Source organism: Capricornis sumatraensis, chromosome 5 (assembly GCF_032405125.1).
Source record: "Capricornis sumatraensis isolate serow.1 chromosome 5, serow.2, whole genome shotgun sequence".
NCBI lineage: Eukaryota > Metazoa > Chordata > Mammalia > Artiodactyla > Bovidae > Capricornis > Capricornis sumatraensis.
In genome coordinates, this window is record NC_091073.1 from 111,718,834 (window position 1) to 111,742,639 (window position 23,806).

General features: G+C 48.8%; 1 protein-coding gene across 1 annotated transcript; it reads left to right on the forward strand.

Moving 5' to 3' along the window:
* The first annotated feature begins 524 nt into the window (after window positions 1–524).
* ARHGEF5 (Rho guanine nucleotide exchange factor 5) lies at window positions 525–23,046 on the forward strand. Its single transcript, XM_068972830.1, has 14 exons — window positions 525–3,636; window positions 4,201–4,258; window positions 4,685–4,749; window positions 4,950–5,203; window positions 12,169–12,329; window positions 12,972–13,124; window positions 13,423–13,552; window positions 13,782–13,856; window positions 14,260–14,349; window positions 15,678–15,835; window positions 16,657–16,818; window positions 18,278–18,348; window positions 21,334–21,438; window positions 22,369–23,046. The coding sequence occupies exons 1-14, from the start codon at window positions 525–527 to the stop codon at window positions 22,524–22,526; spliced, it is 4,752 nt and encodes a 1,583-aa protein (XP_068828931.1). The 3' UTR covers window positions 22,527–23,046.
* The last annotated feature ends 760 nt before the right edge of the window (window positions 23,047–23,806 follow it).

The following is a 23,806-nucleotide window of genomic DNA, read 5'->3' on the forward strand; positions in this document are numbered from 1 at the left end:
AAGGAGGACTCTCCTCCAGACACTGCTCCTCTGGGCTGTAAGATCTAGGGCGTGTCACTCACAGTGTTTGGGAGTTATACGGGCCTGAGTCACTCTTGGTGTCCAGAGAGTCGACGGGGAGACACCATGACGTCATACCATCTAGAGCTTAATGACCACTGGGGAATGCTGGGAGCTCTCTGACAGCGGTCTGGTGCCCTAACGTAATTGTTTTCACCTGTCTCCGTCACAAGCCTGCAGGCTCCATGAGGACATGGTCTTTGTTTGCCTCCTTTGCTACTGAATGCCCCACCCTTGAAAGGGTAACTTGGCAAATATTTATAAAATGAACAAATCAATGATAAATTTTATAGAAGCCATGGCTTACTTTGTGAAGGACTTTTTGTCTCAAAGAAAGACTGCAAATGGAACCAAAGAAATGCCCATGCTTGTTCTTTATGGTCTGTCCCTCTGGATGAATAACAAATAAAGCGGAAGAGGGGGTGGAAACTTGGTCTCTTATTCCTCTTTAGGATTCAGCGCTGATGGAGGCGGAGGAGCCCCAGCACGGAGCCTCGACTCCCATCCCTGCCGGAGCAGAATTCCCTGTTATCCGGGCAGCTCCCATGAGGAGCAGCCAGACCCCTGCCTTGGAACCTGCAGCCGAAGAGGGCGAGGACCCAGGGTGTCAGTGGGCTGAAGGCTGCACACTCTTGGAGACCCAGCAGAGACACGTGAGGGATATGAATGACCGTGCAGCTGAGAGCATGACCTCTCTCCACAACGAAGCCTCTCCAGAGGTGGAGACTGACCAGGAAACCCTGACGGCTGAGGCCTGTAACGATACCCCCTCATGCCAGGAGGCCGGGCCCTGGAGCCTGGCAGACAGACAGGCAAGGACGCCAGCTTCCCTGGAGCTCCTGGCCTGTCCTGACCAAGGTGACTGTCTGGACACGGCCTCGTTATCCAGGGACCTGGGCAGCAGCGTGGAGGTAGACTTTAAACCAGAACTCACGTCTTTGATATTGGAAATGGGACAAGCAGAAGGGAAGGAGGAAACATCCTCTGACACCTATGCCCAGACCAGACGCGGGCCTTCTTGTGATGACAATCACCCGGCTGAGACCAGCCAGCCCCTGGAGGACTCAGAGTGTGGACCTGCCAGGCAGGAAAGTCCAGGCCTCGTGTGTCTCCAGGGAACTGAGGGGCTGGAGGAAGGGGGACCTCAGGGAGAGGCTGCTGGCTCTGCTGGGCTTTCCGGGGCTCCAGAGCAGATAGGAGAGCAGGTTAAAGGTGCAGAGGAAGAAGGGAGAGAGAAACAGCAGCAGATTCAAAATGACATGGTACTCGCAGGTCAAGGAGAAAGAGAGGGGTGGTGCCGTGGGGAGTTGGGGGATCTGAGTTATGGGGAGTGGGACTGGAGGGCTTGGAGCCACGGGGATCCAGAAAAAGGGGAGCAGAAGGGGAGGGAGTTAACAGGGCCAGAGGAGAATGAGGTGGGTGCTCAGGATGGGGAGAATCGAAGCTCAGCAAGTAAGTCAGAGAAAGGAAGTGGAAAGCCGGAAGATCCGGGTGCACAGCGGGAAGCCAAGGCAGCAGAGGGGCGGGAGGAGGAAGTGGGGTCACCGGAGGAGGAACCAGGGGGTGAGGAGGGGGACACACCGGGGGGAGGAGGAGAAGAGAGCTGCATAGGACAAGGAGAGCCTGAGGGTCCCACTGCGCTGGCTCTGGTCGCCCCTGAGGTCTCTCCTCCCTGTGGCCTGTCTCTAGAGGCCTCTTCTCCCCCGACCAGGATCCTGGGGACTCAGACAGAGCCTGGAGCCGAGGTTCCATCCCCCGTAGCTCCGAGTCCTGCCCCAGAACCCACAGGATGCTCCCACCAGCCCTTTTCTTTACCTGGTTCCTGTCCTGCCAAGGAGTCCCCAGACCCAGAAACTGCTCATCGCCACCAGCAAAAGGGCTCTGAGGTGGGACAGGAGACCACATGTGGTGGGGGGGTGGAGGAAGTCTCTGCCTACAGTCTCTCCGCAACCCCTCCAAGGAGCCCAGAGGCAGCTACACCCGGTCCCCCTGAAGGGCCCCCTGGCACGGCTGCCATACCGCCGGCCCGTTCCCTGGCTGCCTCTCCCAGGATGGAGCCTCCTGTCCTTGCCAGTTCTCCAGAAACCTCCAGAGCCTCTCGCCTGACCGACAGTCCATCTCCCTGTGGGGCTCCTAAGACCCCCCCAGCAGCCCGCTACGGCTTCCCCTTGGCGGGCTGGGCTAGCCCCCCAGGGTCCCTGGGCAGCCCCACCGGAGCGGTCCAGCCCATGAGGAGCAACTCCTTCCCCGGGTCTCACGGGACAGAGCCAGCCCCGCACCTGGTGGGAATTTCCCTGTCCTCCTCCCACTCAGAGTTGCCCCAGAGACCTCCCAAACCTGTCATCTATGGCTCTGTGCTCCCAAGAAGGGGCAGGAGAACTGTAAGGGACTGTGCCATCATTCCCGAAGCCTCGAGTTCACCACCCGCTCCGGGGCAGGATTTTGGAGGACCGGCTTCAAATCCAGCCACGGCCGGCAGCCCCCCCGACAGTCAGCCGTGGGGCCCCACGAAGCACTGGGCCTTTGCCCCCGGGTCTCCTGCCTGCAGCTCCTCCCCAGCCCCTGGCACCCCCATAGACCTGATGATCCATGAACCTCCACCCCTGCCTCCCCCGGAGAGGAGGCACATCCAGCCCTCCACGGTGGAGCGAGACGGCCATCCCCCTACGGTGGTCCCCACGCTAAAGCGGTACAGCCATCCTCCACCACTCACCCTGGGTCCGGGGCCCCACGGCCCCCCCAGGGCCCCCCCAGCCCACATTCCCACCCCCGTGGTGGCAAGGGAGCACCGACCGCTGCCCTCCACGCCGGATGCGCCACTCCACACTCAGCACTCTGTCTCTCCCAGGCAGAGATACAACAAGCCATTACCCCCCACCCCCCACGCCCCCCAGCCCCACCACCCCCTTGTCTTGTCGAGCATCTCAAGGATCTACAAGCCTCTCCCTCCTGTCCCCATCCTGGATCCTCCTACTGAACCGCCCCCTCTGCCCCCAAAGTCCAAGGGGAGGGGCAGGAGCTCACAGGGAGGACTTGTAAACTCAGGGGATCAAGGCAGGCCGAGGCCTGATTGTCAAGACTGGACCGTCTCCACCCCGCCTTCTGCAGGACGGGTCTCCTGGCCTCCAGCCACAGGCCGGTCAACCCACCCTTTGGCTTCCGTCGGCAGGTGTAAGAGTGATGCGCCCCCGGGCCTCGCTTTCAGTAACATGACGGCCCTTCTACACCCATCTTCCCCAACCACCCCATGGACTCCAGAGGTCCAGCGACCCACCTCTGAACCCGGGCTCTCAGAAGAGTCTGAAGCCCCTGCCAGAGGGTCTTGGAGAAGAACAGCCCCCCAGGAAGGAAGCAATGGCCTGAGGAAGTCAGAGGTAGGCCCAGCGAGGCAGCCGGAGAAATCGGGCCACATCCTCCTGGAGAAGGCATCGAGCTGGCCCCATCGACGGGAGCCGAGAAGGCCAGCGGAGGACGGCAGTGAGGCGGTGGCGGTCCCCGGTGAGGGGTCGAGTAAGCACAAGGACTGGCACCGGCAGGGCCTGCGAAGACCCTCCATCCTCCCCGAGAGCCCTGTAGGTGAGTGCGGAGCCTGGACCACGGTGACCTCGCCTCAGAGCAGACTCTGTCCCGCTCTCCCCTCCTCATCCGTCTTCCGTCCTCCAGGCTCCTGCTGGCCCCTCTGCTGGCTTCCCTCACCCACGTACCCAGCCCCAAGCAGAGGAAAGTCCTCTAGAACGCCTCTGAGCTCATGGCGAGGCTCCTTCTTCTCCCCTTCCTTCTCTCTCGTTCTACTGCGGTGTGTACTTTTATAGTGCATCCCTGTTTACCACCGTTGTTCTGGAACCTAACCCCCCACCGCTGCTGCATACCTTCATTACCAACACTTGCTCGATGCCCTTCCGCTAGCAGAGAAGGCATCTTCTGCTTGTCCGGTTCACACTCTGCCGCAATGGATGGGGATAGATCTGGTACCGGTGTCCTCAAATGCTTTTGACTTGGGCTCTTCCCTTTCTCACAGATGCCCAGTTGAACCTTGAACCCACCCCCCATGGCTACAACTCCCACTCTAGGTCTTAGGTTCCTTGACTCTGTCTGAACACCCCCTCGAAATCTGTTACTTTACCCGTTTTCCATTTTCAGACACAAGAGGTCCCTCCATGGAAGGATCCCCTGGCCTGTTGGACGCCATTGTTTTCCGGTGAGTCACCCTCTCTCCCAATGGGCACAGTTTTCTCTCTTTCCTAGGATACTGAGATTTTTATTAGCTGACAAAGGTGCTGAGACCGTGTCTTTTCCAGGTGTAGGGAGGGGAAGGGACCGACACCAGGATTCCAGGGTAGGGAGATCTTTCGTCTACCCGGTTCTTGCAGCTGAATCCCAATCTCCCATCCATCTAGACCCTTTGGCCATGAACTAAACCCTGCTGTAAAATTTCAACCTGACATCCATAAGAGTGTCGAACTATGCAAAAGTGCGTCAGGCTACAGCTTGCCTCTCCAGAGGCTCTGGCCGTGATAGTCTGGCACATGTCCCAGTGGTCAGAGATTATCTTATTTATAGTCACTTGGGGCTTCTCCGTGTCTGATGGTCAGCAAACACCATGGAGCCCTTCTTTATCCCACAGGGAGAAAAAGCCAAAGGAGGTGATGGGAAACTTTTCAAGACGGTGCTCCAAGCTCATCAACTCCTGTGAGTACCTTAAAACAGGCCTGTGGACCCGCGTGAGTGTTCTGCTTGAGCCGGAGAGGGGTTCGTGGTCATCAGCGGTGGGACTTGGCCATCTGTAGGGAGAAATGCCAGGAGACCACGGAGCTTGGTGACCTATCTCGGAGCCTCAACTCCCCATCTCCCTAACTCCCTCCCTCTCCTGCACCTCTTCACCCCTGTAGCCCAGCTGCTTTACCAGGAGTACAGTGATGTGTTTCTGAACAAGGAGATTCAGAGCCAGCAGCGGTTGGACAGCCTGACGGAGGCACCGGGGCCCATCTCGCCCCGGCAGCCCCGAAAGGCCCTGGTCTCCTCGGAGTCCTACCTGCATCGCCTCTCCATGGCCTCCAGCGGCTCGCTGTGGCAGGAGATCCCCGTGGTGCGCAACAGCACCGTGCTGCTCTCCATGACCCATGAAGACCAGAAGCTCCAGGAGGTACCACCAGGCAGGGTGGGGCAGGGGCTGCGGAAGGGAAAGCAGGGTCTCCTCTGTTCACGCCCGTGTCTCCTACTCAGCACCCCCACCCCCACCACCACCACAAGCGGGCTGTCCCTACCACACTTACCACCACGACACCGGGTCACCCCCAGGTTGCTGGGTTCAAGTTGCTCTGTGAACGTCACCACTTTCCCTCCTATCTACCTCCTCCTCGCTCCATCAACCATTTACTGCTCCGTGCTATTGGTCTGAGCTCATACAAAGTGACCGTGCCCCTGAATTTGATGGGAGGAGTATACACTCAATCTCATTAGTCTAGCTTCAGGCTAGACTTAAATTTCCCTCTTCAACCAAAGGTTCAGCCTACACTGAAGTTTTCCTCTTCAACCAAGACGCATGCAGGGGCTTTTTGGTATTCCCTTGCTGAGGGGCCCTTGCAGCTGTTCTGTGGTTCATGGGTCTCAAAGAGGCTTTTGAATGACCATCAGGCTCTGCTTGGTCCTTCCTTCCAATAGCAAGACTACAGTAAAGGCTGTTGGTCTCATGTTGTTACTATCATTAATATATTTTACATGGAGCACTTATCTTAAAAATCAATCTAAAGTATGGGTTAAATCTTTCTTCCTGGAAAGACGGTACGGCACATTGGAAAGGCATTATGGAACAATGTTTAAGCATTAGGTTCTGGCTTAAATGACCTGGACCCACTTTAATATTTGCTAGCTATTTAACTTGGGCCAAATTATTGAGCTGGCCAAAAAGTTCATTCAGGATTTTCCATAAGATGTTATGGAAAAGTCCAAATAAACTTTTTTGGCTAGCCCAATACTTGATCTTTCCAAGCTTCTGTTTCATTTGTAAAAACTTGGCTGCAAAGAATTCCTGGGAGAATCAGAAAAAGATAAATTCTATTTACAGTATTTATAGCAGTATAATTTACAATGGCCAAGACATGGAAGCAACCTATAAGTCCATTAACAAATGAAGGGCTAAAGAAGATGTGGTGTGTATACAAACAGACTCACAGACATAGAAAACAAATTTATAGTTACCAAGAAAGAGTATGAATTAGGAGCTTCGGTTTGGTAGATGCACACTACTATATATAAAATTATAAACAAGGACTAACTGTGTATTGGGGACTATATTCAATATTTTGTAATAACCTATAGTGGAAAAGAATCTATAAAAGGATATATAGGTTTGTATGCATATGTATGTATCAGTCAGTTCAGTTCAGTCGCTCAGTCGTGTCCAGCTCTTTGCAACCCCATGGACTGCAGCATGCCATGCCTCCCTGTCCATCATCAACTCCTGGAGTTCAATCAAACTCACGTCCATTGAGTTGGTGATGCCATCCAACCATCTCATCCTCTGTCGTCCCCTTCTCCTCCTGCCCCCAATCCCTCCCAGCATCAGGGTCTTTTCAAATGAGTCAGTTCCTCACATCAGGTGGCCAAAGTATTGGAGTTTCAGCTTCACCACCAGTCCTTCCAATGAACACCCAGGACTGATCTCCTTTAGAATGGACTGGTTGGATCTCCTTGCAGTCCAAGGGACTCTCAAGAGTCTTCTCCAACACCACAGTTCAAAAGTATCAATATTTCAGCACTCAGCTTTCTTTATAGTCCAACTCTCACATCCATACATGACTACTGGAAAAACCATAGCCTTGACTACACGGACCTTTGTTAGCAAAGTAATGTCTCTACTTTATAATATGCTGTCTAGGTTGGTCATAACTTTCCTTCCAAGGAATAAGTGTCTTTTAATTTCATGGCTGCAGTCACAATCTGCAGTGATTTTGGAGACCAGAAAAATAAAGTCAGCTGCTGTTTCCACTGTTTCCCCATCTATTTGCCATGAAGTGATGGGACCCGATGCCATGATCTTAGTTTTCCCAATGTTGAGCTTTAAGTCAACATTTTCACTCTTCTCTCTCACTTTCATCAAGAGGCTCTTTAGCTCCTCTTCACTTTCTGCCATAAGGGTGGTGTCATCTGCATATCTGAGGTTATTGATATTTCTCCTGGCAATCTTGATTCCAGCTTGTGCTTCTTCCAGTCCAGCATTTCTCATGATGTACTCTGCATAGAAGTTAAATAAGCAGGGTGACAATATACAGCCTTGACGTACTCCTTTTCCTATTTGGAACCAGTCTGTTGTTCCATGTCCAGTTCTAACTGCTGCTTCCTGACCTGCATACAGATTTCTCAAGAGGCAGGTCAGGTGGTCTGGTATTCCCATCTCTTTCAGAATTTTCCAGTTTATTGTGATCCACACAGTCAAAGGCTTTGGCATAGTCAATAAAGCAGAAATATGTATGTATGTATGTATGTATTTTGCATGTGTATCTATCTGTGTGTAACTGAATTCTGTACTCTGCTGTACACTTGAAACATTTTAAATCAACTATACTTCAATTGAAAGATAATTTTTAAAAAGTTCCCAGTGCATAGTAATCAGTCAAAAAATGTCACTTTTTAAAATTGAAGTATAGATGATTTACAGTATTATATTAGTGGTTCAGTATTTTTATAGGTTATTTTTTATTTAAAGTTATTAGAAAGTAATGGCTATATTTCCTTGCGCTGTGCAATATATTCTGTTGCTTATTTATTTTATACATAATAGTATTTACCTCTTAATCTCAAACCCTTATCTTGCTCTTCTCCTCTTCCTTATCCCCACTGGTGATCCTAGTTGTTCTCATATATGTGAGTCTGTTTCTCTTTTATTATATACATTTGTTTCTTTTATTTTTAGGGTCCACATACAGTAGTCTATAGAACATAGACTATTTGTTTTTCTCTTTCTAACTTATTCCACTAAGCATCATACTCTCTAGGTCCATCCATGTAGTTGGAAATGGCATGATTTCATTATTTTTATGGCCAAGTAATATTCCATTGTGTGTGTGTATGTGTGTGTGTGTGTATGTGTGTGTGTGTGTGTGTGTGTGTGCGCATGTATTTGTATGTATGTGTACTACAGCTTCTTTATCCATTCATCTGTTGATAGACAACTATCAGCAACTTAGGTTGCTTCGATATCTTGGCTCTTGTAAATAGAGCTGGTATGACCATTGGGGTACATTAATCTTTTTGAATTAGTGTTTTCATTTTCATTGATATATACCCAGGAGTGGAATTCTCGAATCATGGGTTAGTTCTATTTTTAGTTTTTTGAGATACTACCATAATGTTTTCCATAGTGACTGCCCCTATTTACAATCTCACCAACACTATGCTAGGATCCTCTTTTCTTCAAATTTTTGCCAATAATTATCATTTGTAGACCTTTAGATGATGGCCATTTGACAGGTGTGAGGTGATTTCTTACAATTTTGGTTGCCATTTCTCTGATGATTAGCAGTGTTAAGCATTTCTTCATGTGCCTGTTGGCTATCTGTATATTTTCTTTGGAGAAATGTCTATTCAGGTCATCTGTCTATTTTTTAATCAGGTTGTTTGCTTTTTTGTATTGAGTTTTATGAGCTGTTTATATACTTTGGGTGTTAAGCCATTATCAATCACATACTTTGCAATAGGTTGTCTTTTTGTTTGCCAGTGGTTTCCTTTGCTATGCAAAAGTTTTAGGTTTAATTAGGCCTCGTTTGTTTATCTTTGCTTTTATTTATTTTGCCTTAGGTGACAGATCCAAAAACATGTTGCTACAATTTATGTCCAAAAGTGTTCTGCCTATGTTTTTAAGGCATTTTATGGTTTCTGGCCTTACATTTAGGTCTTTAATTCATTTTGAGTTGGTATATAATGTAATCCCTATCAAGAGACCCATGACATTTTTCACAGAACGAAAACAAATAACCCTGAAATTTATGTGGAACCACAGAAGACCCCAAATTGCAAAGGAATTTTGAGGAAAAAAGAATAAGCTAGAGGTGTCATGCTCCTTGATTTCGGACTATACTGCAAAGTTTCAGTAATCAGTATTAAGCTGGCACTAAAACAGATACATAAATCAATGTAGCAGAGTAGAGAGCCCAGAAATGCGTGCATCCACTTATGGCCTATTTGTTGTTGTTGTTCAGTTGCTCAGTTGTGTTGGACTCTTTATGACCCCATGGACTGCAGCAAACCAGGCTTCCCTGTCCTTCACTATCTCCCTGAGTTTGCTCAAACTCATGTCCATTGAGTCGGTGATGCCATCCAACCATCTCATCCTGTTTTCCCCTTCTCCTCCTGCCCTCAGTCTTTCCCAGCATCAGGGTCTTTTCCAATGAGTTGGCTCTTCGCATCAGGTAGCCAAAGTATTGGATCTTCAGCTTCAGTGTCAGTCCTTCCAATGAATACTCAGGACTGTTTCCCTTTAGGATTGACTGGTTTGATCTTCTTGCTGTCTAAGGGACTCTCAAGTGTTCTCCAGCACCACAGTTCAAAAGCATCTATTCCTCAGTGCTCAACCTTCTTAATGGTCCAGCTCTCACATCCATACATGACTGTTGGAGAAACCATACCTTTGACTAGATGGACCTTTGTCAGCAAAGTGACGTCTCTGCTGCTGTCTACCTTTGTCATAGCTTTTCTCCCAAGGAGCAAGCACCTTTGAATTTCATGGCTGCAGTCATCATCTGCAGTGATTTTGGAGCCCAAGAAGATAAAGTCTGTCACTGTTTTCCTTTATTTTATGGTCTATTAATTTATGACAAAGGAGGCAAGTCTATGTAATGGAGTTAAAGACATAAGTGGTGTCTTCATAAGTGGTGCTAAGAAAACTGTACTGCTCCATGTAAAAGAATGAGGTTGGAACATTTCCTGACACTATATACAAAATATTTACTATTTAGTTTCAAGTCAAACTGAGCTGAGTTTGAATCCTATATTTACCACTTACTAGCAGTGTAACCTTAAGTTATATAGCTTGACTAAATCTGTTTTCTCATCTAAAAATCAAGGATGATAATGACCACTTTGCAGAGTTGCTGTGTGTTTTAAATGAAACTACTCTCATATAACTTTGAGCATGGTGTCTGGTACATTGTTATTGTTTAGTCACCAAATTGTATCCAACTCTTTGCAAGTCCGTGGACTGTAGCCTGCCGGGCTCCTCTGTCCATGGGGTTTCCCAGGGAAGAATACTGGAATGTTCCTTTTCCAGAGGATTGTCCCAACACAGGGATTGAAACCCGCATCTCCTGCATTGGCAGGTGGGTTCTTAACCCGGGAGACACCAGGGAAGCCTACCTGGTGCATAGTTTGATACATGTTAGTAGCATACTCTTCCCCCTTTCCAGAAGTGGGAAGGAGTAAAATTCTGGCTGTAAGGACTTATAATAGCAGTGCTTTTACCAGGCTAAATAGGTAAAAAATTTTAGGTTTTTTGAAGCTCAGACCTGAGCGCCTTGTGCTGACCTCAACTTTTAAAGCGTGTGGGAGATATTTAGAAAATCACTAGTCTGCGCATATTTATGGACCAGTGAGTGGGCAGGTGATATGAACCCTATAGCTCTTTCACCAACACCGGAATTTAAGGAAGTCTGCCAGCATTCCTGGGCCAGCGCTGGTCTCATGGTTCTGAGAAGAAAAGCCTCTGTGCTTATACACATATATTCCTTTCCTGAATTAGCACTTCTGGGAAAAGGGGCTTTCACTGACTGCATTTCTTTTGACTGTCACAACATTTTTTTCTGTGAGGAGGGGGGTCACTGTATCAACACAGACAAGAAACCTGAGGTTCAGAGAGGTTAAATGAGCCACCCGAAGTCATATAATGAGTGGATATTTGAGCCAGGATGCAGGTGAAGTGCTGTGTGTGAGTGGCCTCCAGCCATGTCATTAGTTATCCACGTCATCTCCCAGGTGTGTGCGTGCCCTTTCTCTTTTCTGTCCATGCATCTGTCTTGAAGCTGCATGCTTGGGTGATGAACTTGACCAGCCCAGCTAGAGAACAGGGCTGTGAGTCATTGTGCGTCCTGCTGGAACTTCCCAACAATTGGGCTGTTTCCATTAAACCACAATTGCACCATCTAAACCTCAAATATCCTGCTTCCTTCCATGGTTCCTCAAACCCCAAATTACCTTCATCGCCTAAATCTCTTCCTCTTCCAGAGATCTCTATCTAGTTCATTTAGGAACTTTATCACTCACCCAGCTGAAGTGTGTTAGCCTCTCAGTCGTGTCCTCCTCTTGGCAACCCCATGGACTGTAGCCCGCCAGGCTCCTCTGTCCATGGGACTTCCTGGACAAGAATACTGGAGTGGGTAGCCCTTTCCTTCTCCAGGGGATCTTCCTGAGCCAGGGCTCAAACCCAGGTCTCCTACATTGAAGAGAGATTCTTTACCCTCTGAGCCCCCAGGGAAGCGCCAGCTACCAAACTCAAAAACAGGCATTAGCTGTGACTCTTCTTGTTCTTTCAGCCTCTATTTCTAGCAGATAACCAAGCGCTTCCAGATCTCCCTCCTGTATCATTATGAAATTGGCGTATATCTCTCCATCCTCATGGCTCTTTAGGCCTTCTTCTCTCCTCTGGAATTACTATCACGGTTTCCTCGTGTGTCTTTCTTGCCCCTTCTGATCTTTTCTCCATGGTGTGCTCAGATATATCTTTACATAAAACAAATTAGACCAAGTTATCCCCCTACATAAAGGCTCTTTTCATTTCCCCATTGTCACGTCTTACCTCGTTTAGACAATCCTCAGACCTCCTCACTGTTTGCCTCTCCAGCGTCCTCTCCTTTGATACCCTTGCTTTCAATGATACTCAGTGTATCTCAGTTTCCTGAAAGCTTCATTTTCTCTTCCACCTGAGAGTCTGCACATGTCTTTCACTCAGCTTCAAATGTTCTGTCTCCTGAGATCAGGTTGGATTCTGGTATTGACTATGAACTCTAATAGGATGTGTCGTGTGTCCCGCTCTATCCCTAAAATATTACACAGTGGCTAACATGCGCCAGGGATTCAATAAATGTTTCTAATTAGTCTTCCTCCTCCCTAACCTCTTAGGCCAAATTTGAGCTGATTGTGTCAGAGGCTTCCTACCTGCGCAGTTTGCATATAGCTGTGGATCATTTCCAACATTCAGAGCAGCTCCGGGCCACCCTTTCCAACCAGGATCACCAATGGCTCTTCTCTCGTTTGCAGGATGTGCGTGACGTCAGCACCATGTGAGCGTCCCCTTCTCCCAGAGACCACTCACTCAGCCTCACGCTCTTAGCCTGTAAACCTCTCGTTGGGTTTTTCCACTTTCAGAGCCCTCTCATTGCTCCCTGCATGATTCCCAGAGGCTGTAGGGATAAGGAGAGGAAGGAGAGGAGGAGTGCAGGTGAATGGGAACATTAATGGATAAATGAATAAGAAATGCTTCCTGGATGGAGGTTTTGGATGTCTTGGGGGCGTGCACAGCATTGGAGGTGAGGCGCCTGCGTATTCAGTCATGTCCAACTCTTTGCAATCCCATGGATTGTAGCCCACCAGGCTCCTCCATGCATGGGATTTCCCAGGCAAGAATACTGGAGTGGGTAACCATTCCCTTCTCCAGGAGATGAGATGGGAAACAGCTGATGATCAGAAAACCAGAACAAGATGAAAAGAAGGACAAGACATGGACTATTAGAACCGGAGACAGATCAGGGGCAGAGTAGCGGCAGAGAGAACCCTGCTGCGTGACAAGGACTCGAGAGCTAATAGTCAGTAGACGTTATTGACTAATGGAGAGAAGAAGTTCCAACCTTAAGCTACAGGCGGGGTCAGCCGACTCCTCACTTGAGACCCACAGGTCTCACGAGACGTGTTTCAACTCTGTGCAGGTTTCTTTCTGACCTGGAAGAGAACTTTGAGAACAACATCTTCACCTTCCAAGTGTGTGATGTGGTCCTGAACCACGCCCCCAACTTCCGCCGGGTCTACCTGCCTTACGTCACCAACCAGACCTACCAGGAACGCACCTTCCAAAGCCTGCTGTGAGACCTGATCTCCCATTCGGTCCCCACGTGGGCCCTGCCGTGGCCCCCAGTAGCCAGCCCAGCTTCCCCCCACCACCCGCTCCGAGAGCACATGCTCTCGTGCCTGCCCTGCGATTGCCTCTCCCGCCCGACTTCCAGGATACCCTCAGCCATCCCCCTTGGGGCTCCTCTGCATTGGGTCCCCACTGGTCTTTCTCTACCTGCAGACGTTCCAATGAGCCCCTACACCCCTCACCTTCACTGCGTCCCCCATATGCCCTGTGCCCCTCCTCACCCGAGGCTGCCTGCCCTGCAGGAATAGCAACAGCAGTTTCCGAGAGGTCCTGGAGAAGCTGGAGAGCGCCCCCATCTGCCAGCGCCTGTCCCTCAAGTCCTTCCTGATTCTGCCTTTCCAGCGCATCACCCGTCTCAAGCTCCTGCTCCAGGTACTGCAAATGCCCCCCTCAGCCCGCTCCCCTGAACCAAAACGCCGGTCCCTCCTTGTGCCACGCTCCCACGCCCGCTGGACAGTGAGCCGTCTCCCCACAGCCCCCACCCTCCTTTCCCAGAAAGGTTGGCTGCTACAGCTTGGTTCCTGACCGTCTCCATTGACCTCTTCCTCCTCTTTGCCCATCCCTCTCTCCACCTGCCTCCTGCCTACGCTTTGTTCTGTAGAACATTCTGAAGAGAACACAGCCTGGCTCCGCAGAGGAAGCAGAGGCCACGAAAGCGCACCACGCCCTGGAGGAGGTAGGCGGCCATCATCCCTGCTCGGACCCCCTGATTGTCCTTCACAGAGAAGTCTGCCCCTGCCCCGGCCCATGACATCAGGAGGCATAGGTCCTGGCCAATGCGATCGCTCAGCTGCCTCACTGCACCCACCAAACCTCCAAGCATTTCGTGCCTGCCAGCTGCAAGGACCCTCCACACCAAGGGACGATCCCCAGATTACATCTTCCTTTGACGCAGCCAGGAATGTTCTAGCAGGTCTCCACAAAGTAGACCATCATCCTTGTGCTGTCTTTGCTCAGTTCCAGGCCAGCAGAATGATGAGAGCTATCACAGCCGGTTTCCAGATTTCTTGCAAGGGACTTCAAGCCAAAGCCTCTTAACATGGTTCTCTTCCTCTCTCCTTGCCCTGCTAAACACACAGCTGATCCGAGACTGCAATAACAACGTCCAGAGGATGCGACGGACGGAGGAGCTGATCTACCTGAGCCAGAAGATTGAGTTTGAGTGCAAAGTAAGTTCGTCCCTCGGGTCCCCATGCGTCACCTTCTAACACAGAACCAGTCTCGCTCACAGTATCCCAGCCTCTAAGCTCCTTGCTGCACACCTTCTCTTCTGCTCTATTTTCTGGAATACCCACATGCCTACTTCTTTCTTTTTATATGTATAATTTATTGATTTTTAATTGAAGGATAATTGCTTTACAATATTGTGCTGGTTTCTGCCGAACATCAGCAAGAATCATGCCATAGGTATACTTATGTTCCCTCCCTCTTCATTCTCCCTCCCCATCCCACTCTTCTAGGTTTTTACGGAGCCCTGGTTTGAGTTCCCTGAGTCACACAGCAAACTTCAATCTCCATGATATATTGTTAAGGGGAAAAGGGAAGATGCAGCTGTATATGTATTGCAGTTTCTTACTTTTGGTGAAAAAGGAGGATAAAAATCTATATGTATTTGCTTGTGTATTCATAAAGAAACTCTGGAAAGATACCTAAGAAATAAAGAACAGTGGTTACCTGACAGGGAGAGAGTACCTTTGAGACCTGGGCAGATGAGAGAGAACTTATCAATGTATACCTTTATAAAGATATACTTTCGGTAGTTGAATTATTCAATATTTTATCACGTCTCTATCTAGTCTAACCAAGGCAATATAAAATTGAATCCAGATATAGGGCTAAAATCTGGCGTCCAAATCCAGATTTAAAATCGACATTCCACGTTCAAATTTTGATTCACATACTATCCTTACCTCCCCAGAGGAGAGGGAAAATCCCTCGTCCACATGTTCATCAGTGTCCAGCACCCTTAACTTTATTCAAACTCCAGGCAGACCCCACTGAGATCTCTGTATTCTCATCCACATCTGTTTCTGACTGCTCCTCTCATGTCTCAGGTTATAATCAAAGAAAGAACAGACGTCAGAAGCACCCTGAACCTTTAACTTCTACGAGACACATCATATACTGGTCTCAGCTCTGGGGTGTCGTCCACCCGTCCCAGTCAGATTCTCCCATCTCTTCTTCAGTTCTAGCTTCTATAGCTGAATGATCTCATGGAGTCACTCTCCTGGGTTGAACCTTAGGGCATTTTCCATTTGCATGTGCTGGGGACATGGGAGCCACCCAGCAGTAGTCAGGAGACAGCGGTCGTCAGATGTTTCAGAGAGAAGCAGAGTTTAAGTGGATGGGGTGTGAGCAAGAAGGAAGATGTGAAGGGATCACTGTCGGTGGTGGGACTTCAGAGGAAGAGGCCAGATGAGGAGGGCCGGCCTGGGAGAAAGTCTCACGCATGTCCTGTGTGTGACGCCACCTTCTTTCTCTTCCCGGTTCCATATAGATATTCCCGCTCATTTCACAGTCACGCTGGCTGGTGAAGAGTGGGGAGCTGACAGCCCTGGAGTTCAGCGTCTCCCAGGCTCTGCGGAGGAAGCTGACCACTCGCCCAGTGCACCTGCACCTCTTCAACGACTGTCTGTTGCTGTCTCGGCCCCGAGAGTCAGTGACTGGGATGGGAGGCCGGAACATGATGGGGAAGTGGGATGAGGCGAGAGGGAAGGACTAAAGGGGACAGAGAAGGGTCCTGGTCCTATAGAGGAACCTTCTCAACGGCTTCCCCCATGGAGTCCACGTCATGACTTAGAGAAGAGGAAAAAAGATCCAAAGCCAAAGAGGGGAATCCCACTGAATTACATCCTGAGATCACCCGGCAGGACCTCGACCATGTTATATAGACAGGACAAAATGCAGCATATTAGCCTATATCACTTTTTCGAATAAGTCTATGTTGTCTCTGGGCTTCCCTGGTGGCTCGTATGGTAAAGAATCTGCCTGCAATGCAGGAGACCTGGGTTCGATCCCTGGGTCGGTAAGATTCCCTGGAGAAGGAAATGGCAACCCACTCCAGTATTCTTGCCTGGAGAATCCTCATGGACAGGGGAGCCTGGTGGGCTACAGTCCATAGGGTCACAAAGAGTCAGACACGACTGAGCGACTAACACACGTTCTGGGCTGGGCTCAGCTTACTAGCTTAGTGATACTGAGCCAGTTCCAGATCCTAACTCCTTGGTCCTTAGAAACTTTATATTGGTTCTGTTTCTGCAACTTGTTATAGTGGTGAGCATCCATTGCCCTGGCTACGTGGTTTGCCAAGCCATTGACAGGTCCTTTCCAGGGGCATACTGACACCATCTTACCATGAGAAGACGAGTATTTACAGGCTGAACATGCTAAGGACAGGGATTTTGAATTGTAAAGATAAGCGGGTGGATGAAGTCCGAGCACCCCAGCATCAGGCTGAAAAGCCTTGTGTTTTGCAGGGGTAGCCGATTCCTGGTATTCGACCATGCTCCCTTCTCTGCCGTCCGTGGGGAAAAGTGTGAAATGAAGCTGCATGGCGCTCACAAAAACCTCTTCCGACTCTTCCTGCGGCACAACGCCCAGGGCTCCCAGGCCGAGTTCCTCCTCCGCACAGAGACCCAGTGAGATGGGGCTGCTCAGGGGAGCTGTGGGGAGGGTGGGAAGACAGCCAGGCAAGGAAGAGGGACCAGGGCAGAAAACATGTCCAGGGAGCCTCCACAGACCAGCCTAAACCCAGACTCCTAGAGCTGGTAGAGGACTTTGAGGAGCCTGGGGGTGGGAGAAGGTGTAGAGTCGCTGTTACCATCAAGGCTTAGCATCTGTTATGCTAAGAAGGACGAAGTGCATAACTGGTTTACTGGCATCCATGACTGGATGTGTATGAGCCAGCAGTTCCTCAGTGCTCAAGGCTGGAGGGCATATGCGTGAATAAGCCATGAATTAGATAAGCACTGGGAGCCTTTAGCTTTCTTTGCTCCCATCTTCCCACCCAGTCCTCTACTGAACAGAAATCCGTAGTGTTGAGAACTATGATTGGCTCATCTCTTTAATAATAATAATATTAATAAAATATATTCACACATGCATACAGTGTAAAGAGTATTCAAAATAATGTCTAAAAGTCTGGTCCTCAGTGCCTACCATAATGAACAGTTGTAGCTATTACAGCTGTTACAGAAGATATAAGAAACCTCCTCTTTGAAAAGTTTGACCTGACACCTAATGGTCTGAGGGTCCTCACGTTGTAGATGCTTAACGATTTTGTCCCATTGGAAGACCCTTCAGGGTAGGATCAGTAATGCCTGCCCTCACTTAAAGGACAGAGGGGCTGTACAGGTGCAAAATATCACCAAAGTCAGGTCATCGGATAGAGACTCACGTTCTTTGTCTAGTGCTCTGGGTAGCATCTTCCTGGAACAGTGATAGTGTCAGCTCTCAGTTACTCCAGCATGGTTGGAGGCAGAGGCTCAGATAATACAGAAACCTTCAGATAATTACAGAATTCGGCTCGGATCATACTGGGTTGGCCAAAAAGTTCATTTGGAGTTTTCTATAACATCTTATGGAAAAACCCGAACAATCTTTTTGGCCAACCCAGTATTACATAACAAAAACAAACAAAAAAAAAAGAGGTAGGTGCAGCTACCTGACCCAGTTATGATTACAGAATAATTTCGTCTCTGAGATCTTTGACTGAAGGAAAGTGGGCAGAGTGTCCAAAAGTATGCAGAGTGATAGAGGGAATCTCAACTGAGCTGAACATTTCACTCAGTAGACTTCCCCAAATGGAAAGTCTACATATACACAATTGATAGTTGACTTTATGCCTCTACTTGAAAGATATAAGATGTCCTGAAGAGGGTAAGCTTGGAAAGAGAAAGAGAAATGGTGACAAGACACATGAAAATGTAATTCATGATCCCGTCAAATTTCCATCCAAGCGGGGCCCCACTGATTTTTGTCCTAGATATTGCTGAACTAGACAAGTCTTTCCCATGGTCCCTCCGCTTCCCCATCACCTGCCCCTATCCTGTACCCCCAGAGCTGCTGCTGAAGCATGACCTTGCTTTGTTTTCTCAGAAGTGAAAAGCTTCGCTGGATCTCAGCCTTGGCTATGCCGAGGGAGGAGTTGGACCTTCTGGAATGTTACGGTGGGTTAAAGTCCAAGAGAGAGGGAGAGGTGGTCAGAAGTCTGCTTTGGATGCAGTTTAGGAGGCCGGGTGGTAACAGGATGCATCTGCTTAAAACTGCTCGTGACCGTGGCAGTGCCCCACCCAACCCCCCATACACTCCTTGTCTTGGGCAGTAGTTCGCTTGTTTTGAATATTCGTCCCTTTAAGTCTGTCCTGCTACTTGTTTGCCTAAATTTCACTGACTTGAAGGTCTTGGGGAAATAGGGGGAGAAAGTCCATGTGGAGTGGGGTTTGGGGGGTACAGCAGTATAGTAGATATGTCCTGAGCACCCCTCCCCTATACAGGCTGACCTGAGGCCCTGCCTCTACCCTCGGCTTCCAGGCACCCGCAGGTACCGCAGACACCCACATTAGGAAGTGTCTGTGTTAAGCCTCATAGTCGTCCTCCAGCAAGGACTCTCTAATTCACATCCAGAGAGGAACTGAACTCAAAGGAACACTGAGCTATTAGTGACTCAACAAACAAATCCAGGGCACTTTGGAAAAGGACGTAGGAGAACCAGCATATAAATGGGGCTCTGTTCAGGGTGTGACCCATCTGCTGCACTTCACTTTCTCAGAAGAGAAAGAAAGCAAGACAGTTCTTGCTCCATCACTGTGATCTTGTGAATGGGAAATACAGACAAGCTAAGTACAGGTAACAGCTCAGTTCAGTTCAGTTCAGTCGCTCAGTCGTGTCCGACTCTTTGCGACCCCATGAATCGCAGCACGCCAGGCCTCCCTGTCCATCACCAACTCCCGGAGTTCACTTAGACTCACATCCATCAAGTCAGTGATGCCATCCAGCCATCTCATCCTCTGTCGTTCCCTTCTCCTCCTGCCCCCAATCCCTCCCAGCATCGGAGTCTTTTCCAGTGAGTCAACTCTTCCCATGAGGTGGCCAAAGTACTGGAGCGTCAGCTTTAGCATCATTCCTTTCAAAGAAATCCCAGGGCTGATCTCCTTCAGAATGGACTGGTTGCATCTCCTTGCAGTCCAAGGGACTCTCAAGAGCCTTCTCCAACACCACAGTTCAAAAGCATCAATTCTTTGGCGCTCAGCCTTCTTCACAGTCCAACTCTTATACCCATACATGACCACAGGAAAACCCATGACTAGATTGACCTTAGTCGGCAAAGTAATGTCTCTGCTTTTGAATATGCTATCTAGGTTGGTCAGAACTTTCCGGCTGCAGTCACCATCTGCAGTGATTTTGGAGCCCAAAAACATGAAGTCTCTCACTGTTATTATTTCCCCATCTATTTCCCTTGAGGTGATGGGACCAGATGCCATGATCTTCGTTTTCTGAATGTTGAGCTTTAAGCCAACTTTTTCACTCTCCACTTTTACTTTCATCAAGAGGCGTTTTAGTTCCTCTTCACTTTCTGCCATAAGGGTGGTGTCATCTGCATATCTGAGGTTATTGATATTTCTCCTGGCAATCTTGATTCTAGCTTGTGTTTCTTCCAGTCCGGCGTTCTTATGATGTACTCTGCATAGAAGTTAAATAAGCAGGGTGACAATATACAGCCTTGACGTACTCCTTTTCCTATTTAGAACCAGTCTGTTGTTCCATGTCCAGTTCTAACTGTTGCTTCCTGGCCTGTATACAGATTTCTCAAGAGGCAGGTCAGGTGGTCTGGGATTCCCATCTCTTTCTGAATTTTCCACAGTTTATTGTGATCCACACAGTCAAAGGCTTTGGCATAGTCAGGAAAGCAGAAATAGATGTTTTTCTGGAACTCTGTTGCTTTTTCCATGATCCAGTGGATGTTGGCAATTTGATCTCTGGTTCCTCTGCCTTTTCTAAAACCAGCTTGAACATCAGGAAGTTCATGGTTCATGTATTGGAGAATTTTGAGCATTACTTTACTAGCATGTGAGATGAGTGTGATTGTGCTGTAGTTTGAACATTCTTTGGCATTGCCTTTCTTTGGGATTGGAATGAAAACTGACCTTTTCCAGTCCTGTGGCCGCTGCTGAGTTTTCCAAATTTGCTGGCATATTGAGTGCAGCACTTTCAGAGCATCATCTTTCAGGATTTGAAATAGCTCAACTGGAATTCCATCACCTCCACTAGCTTTATTCATAGTGATGCTTTCTAAGGCCCACTTGACTTCACATTCCAGGATGTGGCTCTAGATGAGTGATCACACCATCGTGATTATCTTGGTCATGAAGATCTTTTTTGTACAGTTCTTCTGTGTATTCTTGCCACCTCTTCTTAATATCTTCTGCTTCTGTTAGGTCCATACCATTTCTGTAACAGTACATGGTCTATTTATTCTCTAAGAGAACCAGTGCAGTGTGGTGAAACATAAAGAGCCATAAACCCATGTAAGATAGAAGACTGTGGATCAGGCATACTCTGAGGCTTCTTAATTTTGAACTTAAAAACTTTGGAAATTTCCCCTGTATCACAAAACCACAGAAAATCCAGAATGTCCTTGAGTCATCTTGATCAGCTCAGTCATTTATAGAAAAGGAAACTGAAACGAAAGGGCATTCAGTGCTTAGATTATACCAGGAAGCCCACTGGATAAGTCTTACTTAGTCCCACAACATATACCATGGAGAAGAATGAAAAATGAGTCTCAGAGTTTACAGTGGAGTTGGAGAGGCAGAACACAAGCTTGGAACAGTTAGGTAAAAGATAAGTGGTTTGTCGTAGACAGTTTTAAAGGAGTTCAGAATCCACTGCGGATGAAAGACACAGGGAAGATTTCAGTGCTTAGCAGAATCTCAATTCTTTGATTCATTTCAATGATGACATTTCTATCTCCTAATCAACCATCTTGTTACCTGGGAGAAGATGGAGACTTTTCCAATTGTCTCTCTGTGTGTAACTTTCAACAGTTTAAACTCTCTCTCCTCCAAGTCCTCTCAAGCTACCACCCCTGCAAGTCCTCCTTCATGTTCTAGTTCCAGCCTTTCCTTACCCCTCTCACGCTCTTCTCTTCCAAGACTCCCCACAAGTGCAGTGCCTTCGAGCCTACAAACCCCGAGAGAATGACGAGTTGGCGCTCGAGAAGGCGGACGTGGTGATGGTGACCCAGCAGAGCAGCGATGGTAAGAGAGGGATCCACAGGGCCAGGCTGGGTATGGAAGGTGGGATGGTGGGGGCGAAGGGCCTCATTTCCCAGGGCTGCTCTAACAAAGCGCCACAAGTTGGGTGGCTTAAATGGGTAGAAATGTATCCTCTCGTGGTTCTGGAGGCCAGAAGTCCAGAGTCAAGTGCTGGGCTGGTCATGCTCCCTCTGAAGGCTCTAGGAAAAGGTCTTTCTGCGCTTCTTCCAGATTTGGTGGCCCCAGCTGGCTTGGCTTTTGGCAGTATCACTCCAAGCTCTGTTTCTTCCTTCTGTGTGTGTCTAGGTGTCCAAATTTCCCTCTCTTAATAAAGACACCAATTATATTGGGCTTCCCAGGTGGCTCAGTGGTAAAGAATCCACCTGCCAATGCAGGAGACCTGGGTTTGATCCCTGGGTCGGGAAGATCCCCTGGAGAAGGAAATGGCAGCCCACTCCAGTATTCTTGCCTGGAGAATCCTCATGGACAGAGGAGCCTCGTGGGCTACAGTCCATGAGGTCACAAAAGAGTCAGACACAGCTAGCAACTAAACAACAACAACCAATTATACTGAATGAATGGCACACTCTGCTCAGGTATGACATCATCTTAACCTCACTAACAATACCTGCAACAACTCTACTCCCAAATAAGACCACATTCTGAGGCTCTTGAGCTTAGCACTTCATCATATATTTTGGGGGAATACAGCTCACGCATAAGAGTGGAGAAGGCTCAGAAGTGGTCAGCTACAGACTGTATCAGACCTAGAGCAGCCAGGGTGAGTACATGGGGAGGCTGAATTCCCCATGCTGGGGACTCTCCAGTTCCCGTAGCCTTTAATTCACAAGTGCATCCAGGAAGGAGGTCCAGGGGAAATTATTGTGAGTCTTTGCCAGGTAATTCTTCTTCCCACCCACCCTGTGCCCATAGGCTGGCTGGAAGGCGTGAGACTGTCTGATGGGGAGCAAGGTTGGTTCCCTCTACAACAAGTGGAGTTCATCTCTAACCCAGAGGTCCGTGCACGGAACCTGAAGGAAGCCCACCGAGTCAAGACTGCCAAGCTACAGCTGGTGGAGCAGCAGGCCTAGCCGTTTTCTGGGAGGAAACCCCCGAGCTTAAGGATGAGATGTTCCTGGACAGGGCTGGCCCGGAACGCGGTGGTGGAGGCCTTCTGTGCGTCAGGAACTAGGCCTTCTGAAGCCCAAGGACAACACCCAGCTGCCAGGAGCTAGTCCCAGGCCTCCTTTTTTTGTGTGCTTTGTACTTGGTGTGGGGATTTTGAGGGACTTTACACTGGACTCTGAGAACCTTTTCTCATAGAAAAAGGGATCCATGGGGCCTAAGCCAAGGAACTTCACTTCTCCTGCCCTGCAGCTAAACGCTTTCAGAGTACAGATTCAGAGCTGACCAGAGTTTCCATCACGGCCGTGTATTAAACAGAATCTGGAGGGAGATGTTTAAGGAGGATGGACAAATCAGATGGGAGGGTTAACCTGGTGACCTTTTAAGGTATCTTCCAACCCTGGAGATATCCCGTAATTACTGGGCAAGGTCAGTGCCTGGGTCTCTGGGGTCTGTCGGTGGCTATGTGAGGTGATACACTCTCACTCTAATAAAGTTGGCACTTCTCCGAGTATTTTCTCCCCAGACTCCTGAGCACTGAGCGAGGTTCAGAACATGGGATCCCACGGTTCATATGTCATGAAAGACCACGATGCTGACTGGGTTACAGCAGTGGCCAATTCTTTCTTTGACTGTGGAGAGTTTGGGCAGTTTTTCTGCTTGTTATGGCCTCAGAGTTTGTATCAGGAAGTAGAATGAGTTGATGGGTGATGAAAACTCCAAACCTTTTTTTAACTGAACCCACAAGTTAAGGTCTAAGCTAGTTTAGGTGGATTTGGAACTGTTACTCGGACCCTTCATGGATTTTATATTCTGACTTTAGATACTGGAAGGGTGTCATCACCGCTGGTTCATCCTCTGTGTGAGAAAGAGCATGGAAATAGCAGAGGCCTAGAATCCAGGTCACAAGACCTAACTTCCAGTTAGTGCCTCACCACGATGCAGCCTGCCTACTTCTCACTTTCCTTAAATGTAAAATGCCGAATTAAGCCACGTAACCTCCAGACTTCCATCCGACTCTGTGATGCGTGATTCTCTGTCTTCCATCAGTTAGCCTTTCTCAGGTGGAGAACATCCCTGCTTACATTTTTTTCCTCATGTCGAGTCGTCACACAGCGATGGTACAGTCATCTTTTACGTGGGCACGTCGTGGTCCATCCCTGGACATTCTACCCCTCGGCTTTACCTCTGGTGGTGGTGGTTTAGTTGCTCAGTCGTGTCCAACTCTTGCGACCCCATGGGCTCT